This window comes from Cuculus canorus, chromosome 3, assembly GCF_017976375.1.
Source record: "Cuculus canorus isolate bCucCan1 chromosome 3, bCucCan1.pri, whole genome shotgun sequence".
Classification (NCBI taxonomy): domain Eukaryota; kingdom Metazoa; phylum Chordata; class Aves; order Cuculiformes; family Cuculidae; genus Cuculus; species Cuculus canorus.
In genome coordinates, this window is record NC_071403.1 from 106,179,513 (window position 1) to 106,192,868 (window position 13,356).

Here is a 13,356-nt window from a genome sequence, read left to right on the forward strand (position 1 = left end):
TCTCTATTAAGATGTCTTTATATGTAGATTACATATTCAAATGCTTAAAGCTCAAAGTTCATTCAAATAGAAGTGTGAGCATTGTTGATAGTTTGAGTTTAAATATTATTGCTATTTGATTATTTGATAGTTTTAGTATTGATAGTTTGCCTACAGGAAAGTTGACGGGGCCTCTTTATCAGGGAGTGCACTCATCGGATGAGGGGTAATGGTTTTAAGCTGAAAGAGGGGAGATTTAGATTAGGTAGTAGGAAGACATTCTTTACTGTGAGGGTGGTAAGGCACTGGAACAGGTTGCCCAGTGGAGTTGCAGAAGCCCCATCCCTGGAGGTGTTCAAGTCCAGGTTGGATGGGGCTTTGAGCAACCTGATGCAGGAGAACTAGATGATCTTTAAGGTCCCATCCGACCCAAACCATTCTATGAGTCTATGATTGAGTTAAGTAGACTATGACAAGATGGATAAATATGAGCTGGCATCTGTTTGTGCAAGATGAATTGTCAAGTGTAACATATTAGATCATTTTCAGGGTAGCAGGAGCCAGTAGATTTAGCGAGAAAAACTAATTGCATGCGGGAGGTATGGTATAAATAACCTGAAACTTCCCAAATTCCCAATAAAAAGTTAAATTACGTGTGAGTATTTGCTGAAGGCTGATCTCAAAACTTACTTTATTTAAAATATAATTACAGAAATGGTTCAAAGCTGAATCTGGAATTTTAGTTTTGAAACACTAACAGATGAAACAAAAACTGGGTCTAAAAGTCAGGTCTGAACAATCTAGAAGTGTACGAGGTTGGTCTCTATAGAGCTCTACAGTGCCAGCTTTGTTATTAGTAATATATATATGATTAACACATAGGTTGACAGCCGAGTGAACATGAGCCAGCAGTGTGCCCAGGTGGCCAAGAAGGCCAATGGCATCTTGGCTTGTATCAGAAACGGGGTGACCAGCAGGTCCAGGGAGGTTATTCTCCCTCTGTAGTCGGCACTGGTGAGACCGCACCTTGAGTACTGTGTTCAGTTCTGGGCCCCTCACCACAAGAAGGATGTTGAGGCTCTGGAGCGTGTCCAGAGAAGAGCAACAAAGCTGGTGAGGGGGCTGGAGAACAAGTCTTATAAGGAGCTGCTGAGAGAGCTGGGGTTGTTTAGCCTGGAGAAGAGGAGGCTGAGGGGAGACCTTATTACTCTCTACAACTACCTGAAAGGAGGTTGTGGAGAGGAGGGAGCTGGCCTTTTCTCCCAAGTGACAGGGGACAGGACAAGGGGGAATGGTCTCAAGCTCTGCCAGGGGAGGTTCAGGCTGGATATCAGGAAAAAATTTTTCACAGAAAGAGTCATCAGGCACTGGAACAGGCTGCCCAGGGAGGTGGTCGAGTCGCCTTCCCTGGAGGTGTTTAAGGAATGGGTTGATGAAGTGCTTAGGGACGTGGTTTAAGGGAGTGTTAGGAATGGTTGGACTCAATGATCCAGCGGGTCCTTTCCAACGTGGTGATTCTATGAAAAGAATACAATAGTGGGATCTGCCTACAGCATTTTGGAACATGGGATTATGTTAAAGTTATTTAGACGCTTCTGAAAATCACTAAAATCAGTAGGGAAAAAGATTAACAAATAATATAGCAAAGATTTTAGTGTTTCCATCAAAGGTCAGGGGGAGCTTACCCCATATCTGTTTTGGAGCTTCATTTACCGTAAGAAAAGCAAAGCTAAATATAAAATTCAAGAGCTTGATTAAGTTTAAAAGAGTTCAGTGGGATATATACACACATATGTAAAAAAGTTCACTTTCACTGCAGCACGTGAATGATTATGAAGGTGATTAATATTTAAACAATGTAATTTGTTGTGTTCTTTGTCAGCCATTGATTTAATAAACAATTTGCTTCAAGTGAAGATGAGAAAACGTTACAGTGTTGACAAATCTCTTAGTCATCCGTGGTTACAGGTAACCCCACTTGCCTTTGTTATTATATTTTTAATGGGTGGATGATTTTTTTGATGATATCCTTCAGAGGCTTATTAAAACTACTATCACAGTCTGTTAACAAGCATTCATGGAGGGTTCAGTGTTCCTGTTTTCTGCTTTACATTTTGTGTGCTGCAGGATTCTGCCCATCTGCTAGTGGCTTCTTTCCTCAAGGAAAATTTTGTCTTGTCTCCTTTACTTTCTGTCTGACATCAGCAGAGTGATTTATTCTTCTGGAACCTCTCCTGAATGCAGGCAGAGATGAGTGCATGGAGCCCCACTGAAATCAGTATTGAGGCAAATATTGTTCGTTGCTAAAGCAGACACGCGAGCTGGTGTGTGCTGTAACTCATAGTTGTTTTAGAAGAGAATTGTTTGGAATGGAATTCATTTGCTTGTTTGATGCGGGTTCCTTTCACAACAGTTTCACAATGCTGTATGCACACATCTTTTTACACGAATAACTTAAAGGACATTAAGGGGAAAATCCAAGTAATTTTGAGTATCTATACAATTAATTTTATAATGAAGCTAAAATAGCTATGTTGTTATGAAAAGTTTTCATGAATTACAGTACTACAACCTTAAGAACTAGCCAATTTAATTTTGAACCATTCTTTGTGGATGCTCTTCTGCGGTATTTCAGAGGGGTGGTGGGGTTTTATTTTTTGTTTGTTTTGGTTTTTTAAACCATCTCATTGATTATATCCTATGGCTATTTATACTTACAGTAGAGATAAAGTGCAGAATTTATCTGTGGGAATGTAGTGCTGCTGTTTCTTAAACTGTTTCCTTAAACCTCTCTTACTTAGGATTATCAGACTTGGCTTGACCTCAGAGAATTTGAAACACGCATTGGAGAGCGTTACATTACCCATGAGAGCGATGATGCCCGCTGGAAAGAACATGCTTATGAACACAACCTTGAGTATCCCCAGCATTTTATTATGGCTCCTAATCCAGATGACATGGAAGAAGACCCTTGATTTATTCATTATGCTAAATTGCAGCAAAGGAGGGCACTCCAGACAGAAACTGAAGATAAGTTTTAGGACAACTGTTGCTCTTTCTGAATGCTGTACACATCATTCAGTGTACAAAGCCCCAGAGGATCCTGCATTGACATGGGAACAGACTGTCAACTGACAAGCTTTTCTCCATCTCTGACTTAAACTATGAGTAGTTACTGGACAGTGGGATAAGCCCCGTTGGGTAACATTTCACCAAACTGTGTGGCTACAAAGCCATTACTAGGTGTAATGTGTACAGACTGAATGGTTTGTGTGTTTTTCAAGGTTGCTTTTTTTTTTCCTAGCTTACACAATAAGAATTTTTTAATGGTTTTCTAATCCCTGTTTACTAGGCTATAGAGGACTGTTTTCTGTTACTTAGATACATCTCCCATTTCCTAAACTCTGCATGGTGAAAAGAAACTGTAAAGAGGAATCGGTGCAGAATACTTTGGCTAGCAGCAAAACATGGTGGTTTAGGTTGAATACAGCTTCACAGATGAAGGAATAATTTGCTGCTGTTTTGACAGTTAAAGATCTGTGTCTTTGCCCTAACTGAACTTTTTTCAAATGCCTCCCCCCCCAAAAAAAAACCCAAACCCTGGAACTTCTTACATTCCTCTTGAAATGCTGGCTAACAATCTAAAGAGACGACAATCAAAGCTATGCTAGTCCTTTATTTTCTTGTTAAAACAGAGCAATAAGTCACAACAGTGTGTTGCTGTGCAAGGCCAGCACACGTCGTTGATACACACCAAAGGCACTGTGCCTTAAAACTATACAAGGAATGCACAGGGAGCACACAAGACTTGATGTAGCATATCCTTTCACTCTGGAAGAACAGCTTCCAGCAGAAGAAGTTGGAAGAATAGGGAAAAATACATGCAGCTTTCTTCTGTTGTAATTATACTTTTAAATATTTCTAACATTTTTCTAATTTTTTGAGGTTCCCTGGACTTACATCAGGAGGAGTTTATAGCCTGCTAGCCTGTAGCTTGACTCTGCTCAAAACCTCGAAGTAACAGTGGATATCAAATCGCTTGTTGCTTCTGCCAGGGCAGCTGGATTGTAGGAGAAAGGGCTTTGCCTTCTTACCTTAATCTGCAGACCCTCCCACTCTCTTTACTGTGTGCAGCGGTTTTGTTTGAGGCGAGTTAAGAGTCCAAAACCAACTCCTAAATCAGTTTTTTTACACAGAAGTCTCAGTTGTTGGATTCCCAGCTACTTACTGGACATATGGAACAATTGAGAGGAAGCAGCAATACTCTTTGGAAACAGATCCCTCAGAGGACAGTGTAACAGTTAAAATTTATGGTATTTCCAAGAACCTTGAGGCCATGAGAGCTGATTTAACTGGAGCTTGGTTTAAAATAGCTTTTAAAGCACTGATACAGGCTTGAATTGCAAACACAGTGAGAGGCTTTGGGGTATTCTCCTCTACTTCCTACAGAGATTTTCTTTTCTGTGTGTGTGTAGAAAAGTATTTTTTCTACTGTTATTCAGGTAAGAAAACAGGTGAGCAGACTTTTCTAAGCTCTTAGATATACATAAAATTTTGCACGGTTATTTCAGGGCCCACAGCTGCTTGCAATGACAGTGACCCAGCAGTAAAGTCAGTGGCAGTTGCAGAAGTACACACCCACAGGTAGGTCTAGGTCATTAACAAAGCTTTTTCTTTTCCTATTACCCTTAATCTGACTGCCGCTGCATTTTATAGGTGTCGAAGTTGGTAAAGGCTGAACTCTGGCTTCCCTGTGAGGACAGACAAAACTTTGTAAAAAATGTTCACGCAATCTGTATGGCAGTTTCGGCAGCCAGCAGTGAGCAAGGCATTTCAGCCCTTCTGACCACCACCCATCCTCTCTGCTAGCACGTGTTTTTCTCAGGTTTCAGGACTGATTCTTCCAAGAGGGACTATTTTTAATCTTTGGAACCACCTGTTAAGCTGGCAGTCTGGTGTTTTGTTTAGGTTTCTGGTTTTAAACTTCCAATTTCATACTTGAGCTGTCATTTCAGGTTTTCCTGTTTTTTTTTTTTTTAATGTTCTTTTAAGGGAGGAAAAAAAAACAGCTCAGCCACTTGAAAAAGCACAACAGGAATAGAAGAAGGAGGGGACACAATGAAGCAGAAGGCCTGGCTGATGTCTCTCCCCATGCAGTCTGCTCTGCTCCAAAGTATTATACAAGCTATTTATTATTAAAGTTGTATTAAAAAAAAAAATTAAGTGCTGATGGCAGAGATTGTCTGACCACATACACAGACAAAGCATATGGAGACAGACAATAAAAAGCCACGAGCAGTTAATAGTCAAGGAACCAAAAATCAGACATATGTTAGGAGTAAAGTCTTCGGAGTAGTAAAAATAGCTGATTTTTTTTTTTATATTCCCTTTTTTTCTACCTTTACTGCAGACTTTGACAACAGTAGGTTACAGTGTTTCATATCCTTACCCCTAGGAGAATTAAGTTGCGCTCATTCAAGAAATAGTGCTACCATGATGCTAGAAAAAAAGCTTGTGTAAAATTTATAGCCTCAAATGGACACTGTCAAGTACTTTTATATTTTTATACATCCCCTTGTTTGTAAATATCCTCTGATAAGCTTGAAAATAAAATTTATTTCCCTAGCAGACTTGTTCTTTTTATTTATATGCATTATCTCTCCTATTAAATGTTCCTAGAAGTAAATGTTTCTTTACACTTCCCCATTTGTAGATATGTCATTCGATATACCCTGCAGTATATTAGCATTATATATTAGCAGTGCTTTGAAACCGGTAACTTTTTTGTGTGGTTCCTGTCACCCTTCTCTTTATAAAAATATCCTTAAAAATGTCGAGGTATCTTGTGTTTTATGCAGGTACCAAAGCTGAGCACATCTGAAGTCTCCTTAACACGTGTTTGTTTGTTACAAGTTTTAGCTTCATACTCCTCTGCTCTATTGTAAGACCCCAGAAACATTGTTAATTCTCTGCTCTGTGTGTGCTGGGTTCTGTATGTGCACTGTTTGATTTCTATGAGTACTGCTTTGAGTAGGTTAGTCAAGAGGATTAGCACGCTGCCGTAGACAGACTCGGGATTAATGCTCCCTACCAAAAGGTGCCTTAGCCCCAAAGTGCAGATAGGTGTGAGAAAAATTGCCTGGTAATTAAGGTCACATCTCATCTGCTTTCAGATCAAAGATAGATCAAAATATTTAGTTCTTATGTTACTGCGTATGTAACTAAATGCAGATTACATTATTGCAAAACTGTTTATGGAACCATAAAACCCACAACTCCATTCTTTTACTTCATTTTTTTTTTTAATGAATTGCTATTGAAAGCCACCACTATGAGACATTTTGCTCTAGTATTTGAAATTACTTCAGTACGAGCTCACCAAATCCAGCAACAGGTGGTATAGGAGACTTCGATTCTAGCTTTTGTTTCTTGTCAGGCTGTGCAAGTCTATGATGGGGCAGCAGGGCAAAAAAGTTAAAACAGTCTCCCATTTTCTCAGGATTCATCAACGTATCATAACTGTGGAGTAACTGTTCATGAGTTGCTGTGTCACGTGAATTCTGCAAAAGCACCTGAAAAAAAAAAAAGCAATGCAAGTTATAGCACTTTCTGCTTTCCTACAAATTCCTCCATCCTTGCAATTTCTTGTTGCATCGTTTTCACTTAGTTACACCAGTGTAACAGTGCCGTAGTAGTCAATAGAACTGGTGAGATCCCTGGTGGAGTTCACATATTGATGTATGTAGCAAAGTTTTGTGTTAAATACTCCTAAATATAGTATATCCAGTTTAGTTTGAAGGATCCAAAGTAACACACATCTAGGAGAAGCAACTCTGATCTCACACATACACATTTTAAACAACGTTCTTTTAAAATCAGATTTTTATAAGAGTTCTCTTGTTGCTGATTACTTGTGCGTTAGGAGAGTTTATGTACCTGCAAACATCGTACCTGCATTCGGAGGTCAATGCCCATGTTTTTTAAAAACTCCCGCTGTTTTATGGGGCCCAATGTAGCTGTTCTGCCCTGTGCCATCTTTCGAAGATAGCTAAAATCAACATCTGCTGTCAGGTCTGCTGTACCTGGAGCTTTCAGTACATCGTGAAGTTTGTGATTCCGGAAACCCTGAAAAATTAAATGGGAAAATTAAAATCGTCTATACTCCTAGCTACCACAGCCGGGCCAGCAAAGACATAGTTGTGGATGGGAGAGGTGAGAATTGCAAATTATACTTCAAAAATTTGAGGTATATGTAGCAAGGGCTCACACTAGCCTTTCCCTGTGACAGAAACCCTGACGGGTACTGATTAAATAAGAACTCTACTCAGTTTTATGTTTGCAGTTTTTGCTACTATGTCCGCCCAGGACTTTTCTCTTTCAAGAACTTAATGATCCAAGTGACAAATAAAGATAAGAGTATTCCAGCTCAGTATTTCAGGGTAAATGACGTACCCGGAAAGTGTCAGTTTTGGTTCCATCATGACCATAATCTGCAATCAGTGCAGCGCCACCATCCTTCTCTATACGACAGGCGAGCCTCTGAATGATGACACCAGCCTCGGGACACACTTCCACATGATCTCTCTTTTCTTCAGGCTAAAGAAGAGCTCAAAGACCAAAACAACTATGTTAGCAAACGAGTACAGGCCAAGAGTTCTTCACACTTGACATCTTGGGATTATTGTCACTTCACTGGGGCACAGAGGGCTACCTGGAGCTTGAACTAGACTTCACTAACCGTCATTTTCAGCTAGTGTTTTCTGCGTGATGGATTTCAGATATCTCTTCTATAGAGTTCACCAAAATCAATTTTCTTCTGACAAGAATACTCCCATCAGGTGAAAGTGCATTACTGTAGTACTAAAAGAATGAAAATAGCTCTTCAGCTGTGCATAACCCTTCAAGAAGGCCTTTCTTTGTGAAACTCTGTAGTTGGTTTTAATCTCAACTAATTCATTTTGTATCTTTAGGAATCCAGTAAACTTTAGAAAATAAACCAGTCCTGGGCACTTTCCACTACAGGTCAGTGCAGCACAGGAGCACTCACCCAGCTGCACTGAGTACGTACACAGCCGGTTGAGAGCCTGGCTTAGGCAAGGGCCATCGCTGAGATGGTGACACGACACATGCAGTGCAGAACTCTGCCTGCCACCTGCTGCCTCAGTTTGCTCTCAGAAGTGTTTTGCCTGTTTAAGCTCTTGATTTTGCAAAGTTTGATGTACGGGTTTATTTCCGCGCTATATATTCACAGCGTACAAAGTTAAATGATTGTGGAAATGTTGCAGGATGGAAATGGTAAGCGGTACTTACTCACCTATAGATTGAGAGCCCTTCTCTCACTGTCAAAGTAACTGAGAAGCAGTAAATGTACTTGAAGAGTCAGTAAAGATCTAAGTATGAACCCTGGTAGGCATAACCTTACCTGAATAAAGTTTTCTGTCGCAGGGGTACTGGATGGTGACAGGACAAACCGCAGCTGGTCAGGAACTTCTGGATCTATATCAACCAGCACTTCACGCCAGCCTCTCTCTGTTCTCTGTGTAACAAACCCAAAGTACTCACTTTAAACTCCACGGGTAAAACAGCACCTTGTTTATCTGACTGAGCTAATGTGTTTAGCCAATTAGTAATTTCACAAATGTTTTCAGAACAGAATACGCAATTAACAACAATTATTAAATCCTATTTAACTCCAGTAACTTCCTTGGAAAAAGCTCATGGTAGAGACTCTTCTGCAGTGTCAACAAATAGAGGTTTAATTATACTTAAAAGGAATGAATGACGCTGTTGAGAAAAATGCAGCTTCTCCTATTGACAGTGCAACGTTTAACTTGTGAAAATAAAATAAACCTCTACTAGTGATTTTTACAAATTATCAAATTGTAGTTGAAAGTTTCTTCTGAATCCTAACTAGCCTTTATTTTGCTATTTTCATTACCATTCAAATGGAAGCCCTTCAGAGCATTGTCTTGGTTAGCACCAATGAATAAAATAATGTTGAAATTAAAAACTTATTAGCATAGCATAAGAAATAAACTTGAGACTTCTCTAAGCAATAAGAAATCTTTAGCTTTCTTCAAGATTTTCCATTCAGGGAGAATTACTAATTTTACACTTACCAGCTGAACTAAGCCTTTTTAATCCAGTTCAGTTAGAAATACTTTATCACCACAGACAATGCATGTGTATAATTTGGCACCCTAATTCTATTCTTCCTCAAAGAGAAAAGACATATAAGTAGATTGTCACAATTACAATAATCATCTTGCTATACCTGAAACTTATGTATTGGCAGGGCATCAAAAAACTCATGTGCTAAGTAAAAGCTGTAACCTGTGAGAAGGTAAAAAAGAATGCATTAAATTATTAATGTGTCCATGAAAGCTTCAAGTTGCAAATTGAAATGTTTTTATGAATTTTAATGAATTAAGCTTTTTAATGTGGTTGTAAAATAACTATCGTTACTTCCAACTTGGATACGTCAAAGACAGCATTTCTACAGCTAGCTCAAGATCAGGATCTCATGAAAGGAGATCCAGGCAAAGCCAGTAAGTGGTTTCCCATGAAAAGAAAAAGTCAGACTATATGAAATTAGGTAGCTATCACAAAATGCAGGTAGTCAGAATAGGTAGCAGTTATGAAAATGAGTCAAGATCCTGCCTCAGACTCAAACAATTAAGAACAAATATGTATATTAACTACTTTTCTATCCATTATGAAGATGGATAGATGGATAGATAAGAGATGTCCTCTCTTATCAAAAGTTGCCAATGGAGGAAGGACGCCATCCCTGTAATCTGACATTTAAGCTCCTTACCTGGCGGCACATCTTGAATGTCTCTGTACCAGAAAATGGGAATTCCAGTCTTGCTAACGCCTTCCATGTAAGCAGAACTGTCCTCAGAGTTTGACTGTACCTTCCCTCCTGTCAGCATCAACGCTTGGATCTCGCTGAGTTTGGGACTCACTTCTACCAGATGAACAGAGACATCACATTTACTAAGTAAAGAGGAAAGCTGGTTGAAGACCTATAAAGGCAGATGAATTCTATTAGGCACAGTCACGAGCTGTATACGCTCAAGGTTTAAGAATTAATCTTTAGTCTCATTAATTATATTGGAGATAAAAGATACAGTTGACTTTTATTTAACAAAATACTCCCAGTGAAAGATTGCATTTTGCTCCTCCAGAAGGAAATGGGAATGCCTGCACCCATTTTAGTAAAAACTGCTTTGCTTCTAATAAAAGTCAGCAAAGTACAGCACACAATATATAGTTAGTTGTAAAGACAGCAACGTGACATGCTGATTTAGAACAGTAACAGCCTGAGAGCAAGTACCTCCTCTAATCGCTGTAGATGGTTTAGCATTAGCAGAAAAATTGTTCAGTTGTCCCAGAAACCATAGACAAAAAGTGCTCAATATCCTACCTCTCTGTGGTTATTAAAGTTACTTTTCCTTAACATATGTAAATAGAATAAAATCCTTCTGAGGTACTAAATTCCGTTAGAAATCAGTTTTTGAATAAGTATTATTTTAATTAATAGACAGCCATGCAAGCATGATTGAAAAGGGTTAACTCGGAAGAAAGAAGCTCCTCAAATCTCCAAAGAAAATGACACAGCTTCACCGCTATATTACTGTCACAGAATCACAGAATCACAGAATCACAAGGTTGGAAAGGACCCGTTGGATCATCGAGTCCAACCGTTCCTAACACTCCCTAAACCATGTCCCTAAGTACTTCATCCACCCGTTCCTTAAACACCTCCAGGGAAGGCGACTCGACCACCTCCCTGGGCAGCCTGTCCTTGCATTGAGGCTTCACTCCCAGATGCACACAGCAGCACCCTCCTTCATGGTTTTCAGTTTGGATAATGCTCTCCTATACAGAAACATCTTGTACCGGAATATTCCTGCCCTCCCTTTCTATCATGTAGTGTTTGAAAGATTATGTGCATATCTGCACAGTGAGCACACATTGACCTGTTCTGCTTTCAACTCGGAGACCTCAGAAACACACATACATTTGAATTAGAGCCCAAGCTGCAAATCTCCTGACCAAAACTATTTGGTTCCTAGGGAAGGTTAAATCTCAACAGCAAAACCTCATTCCTTCAGAATTCAATGTAGCCACAGCATAAACCCAGAAACAGAGACTGTTTATATTAGTTTTTACCTACCCGTAATATGTCATCAGCAAGAGTTCCCCTCCCTGGGCCCAGTTCCACCAGCTGGAATGCTTTAGGTTTGCCTGTGGCCATCCATTCACTAATATACCATATTCCTATTAACTGACAGTGAGAAACAACACAAAGTAAGAGCTACAGTAACAACTTGAGAACCTGCAGAAAGTGGTATCTGCCTTTTGCCTGATGATAACCAAGTTATTATACAATATTCTCTCTCTGTACTTTAAAGTTAAGAGAAATCATCCACACATGTGCCCTCTTTATGTATTAACTTCAGTGATTGACTGCTTTCAACGCAGCAGAAGCAACTCTCCACCAGTAAGCAGGTGTGACTCTTTTCCAGTTGGTGCAAGGCCTTTTCCTTACGGCTCAAACACAGGACGCTGCTCAACTGTCTCTGAACATTTGTTCTTCATGAAACAGCATTTATCAAAAAGTCATTGAGAACAGCCTTTAACCAGAAATGATGCACAGACCAGAGTGAACCAGGCCAAAACCTGAAACTGATTTTTCAGTAGAGTTTTCACACTGGGAAACTGACATAACTCATTTTATTTATAAAGAGGTTTTGCATGAAAATAAGTACTACAGAGCACAGATGGCATCCTACATTATAACAGACAAAAAAATCTCTAATATCTTCCAGAAAAACAAAATCACAGAACCATAGAATGGTTTGAGTTGGAAGGGACCTTAAAGATCATCCAGTTCCAACCCCCTTGGTGTGGGCAGGGACACCTCCCACCAGATCAGGTTGCTCAAAGGCCCATCCAACCTGGCCTTGAACACCTCCACAGTTGTTAATAAATTCTATATGAAAGTAAAAGTGTTACTAAGCACAGGTGATCTCCCAAATTGTAACAACTGTAACAACTCCCTGATGCCCCAGAAAAACACCATCAGAGAACTAGTTACTATTACAAAAACTGGATTTTTTTTTTTTAATTTAAGCTAAAGTAGAGTTAAGTTTCATTTAAGTAATTGTATTTTTTGAAAGTCAGACAGCATATCCCTCTGATAGAGTGTTTTCTTTCAGACAGTGTTTTCCCAGACACTGTTCATTCTTTGGAGATGATAACATCTTGTGTGCAGTACAGTCTGTGCTGAACAAATGTCTCTTCTGTAACCACCTCTTTGCAGCCTTTCCCCATCTCAAACGCAAGGTCAGGCAGAGCTGGCACCAAAGCTCCAAATTAGCAAGAGTTCTGACTGTTGTGAAGTTCATAATAACACTACAATTAATCTTTGGAAAGTAATAAAATATGCATAAGGTTTCTAGGAAAATGTATCCATGTACATGTAAGTGGGAAATAAATTCTGTCCCCAGCAACTGTCTTGTCTGGCCGCACACCATCAATGGATATTGCACCCTCCCGTTGGCCATCCATGATTAAAGGATGCTCGCTTTCTAAAGCTCCAAAATGAGTCTTAAAAAAGTTTGTTTGCTGGCATTTTTGGTATCAAACAAGACACCTCTTCTTCCTCCAAAGGCATCTTAATTGAAGCTTAAGAATCATAGAATGGTTCGGGTTGGAAAAGACCTTAAAGGTCATGCAAGTCCCTGCGATGGGCAGGAACACCTCCCACTAGACTAGGCTGCCCCAGGCCCCATCCAACCCGGCCTTGAACACCTCCAGAGAGAAGAATGAAAAGAAGTCAGTTAAGATACAGAGAACCCCCGTTACCTCTCCGAACACCTGACTTATTTCAGGCGAGGTGATGAAATCCCCGCTTCCTCCGATGCCGCCGCCGCGTGTGTAGTAACCCTGCGGGGGAGAAGGGCCGGGGCAGCGGTGAGGGGCGAGGAAGAAGAGGTGATCTCGCCCCGTCCCGTCCCGCCTCACACCTGCCCGGGGTTGGTGAGCGCCTCCCGCATGTACTCCGCCACCGTCACCGCCCCGGTGGCCCGCAGCTTCCGCACCAAGTGCCGGAGCATGGCGGTGGCCCCGCTGCTCCCATCGCCAGCCGGTTCCCTCCCTACGCCCGAATAAAGCCGAGCCGCCGCCGCGGGGAGCGGAGAGAAGCGGCTCAGTAAGGCGAAGCGGGCGGCGACGAGCCACGCAGGGACCATGGCGGCGCTTCTTCCTCCTTCGCAGGTCCTGGAAGCTCGGTAGCCACATACCACCCCGCCGCTTGCGTGAAGGTGAAGGCATTGACGCGGCCGCCGGCGATGCCTTTTGCTCCTC

At 40.7% G+C, this 13,356-nt stretch overlaps 2 protein-coding genes across 3 annotated transcripts in view; one reads left to right on the forward strand and one right to left on the reverse strand.

The window, feature by feature from the left end:
• The window catches only part of PRKD3 (protein kinase D3), a 45,492-nt gene extending 39,197 nt beyond the window's left edge, over window positions 1-6,295 (forward strand). The window contains exons 18-19 of the mRNA XM_054063257.1: window positions 1,862-1,947; window positions 2,781-6,295. Coding sequence (XP_053919232.1) covers window positions 1,862-1,947; window positions 2,781-2,954 — 260 coding nt within the window. The 3' untranslated portion in view covers window positions 2,955-6,295. The remainder of the gene's footprint in view (window positions 1-1,861; window positions 1,948-2,780) is intronic.
• NDUFAF7 (NADH:ubiquinone oxidoreductase complex assembly factor 7) lies at window positions 4-13,355 on the reverse strand. Of its 2 annotated transcripts, XM_054063259.1 has the most exons (10): window positions 13,017-13,347; window positions 12,856-12,936; window positions 11,162-11,272; window positions 9,797-10,007; window positions 9,254-9,312; window positions 8,402-8,515; window positions 7,432-7,575; window positions 6,931-7,104; window positions 6,359-6,551; window positions 6-1,496 (listed from the first exon to the last, which is right to left on the reverse strand). In XM_054063259.1, the coding sequence occupies exons 1-10, from the start codon at window positions 13,239-13,241 to the stop codon at window positions 733-735; spliced, it is 2,076 nt and encodes a 691-aa protein (XP_053919234.1). In that variant the 5' UTR covers window positions 13,242-13,347; the 3' UTR covers window positions 6-732. The 2 variants fall into 2 exon arrangements, with proteins under 2 accessions (XP_053919233.1, XP_053919234.1); XM_054063258.1 differs by having other exon boundaries at window positions 4-1,496; window positions 12,856-13,355.
• Window position 13,356: the final 1 nt, after the last annotated feature.

What these genes read in the sequence shown, in the direction of transcription:
- NDUFAF7 (XM_054063258.1), bottom strand. Translation starts at nt 13,323, where the DNA reads ATGCCTTCACCTTCACGCAAGCGGCGGGGTGGTATGTGGCTACCGAGC. An exon ending in TAAGTCAGGTGTTCGGAGAG is followed by an intron (nt 11,273 to 12,855) that starts GTAACGGGGGTT and finishes TCTCACTGTCAG; the next exon opens with TTAATAGGAATATGGTATAT. An exon ending in TTGCTGATGACATATTACGG is followed by an intron (nt 10,008 to 11,161) that starts GTAGGTAAAAAC and finishes CTGCCTTTATAG; the next exon opens with GTCTTCAACCAGCTTTCCTC.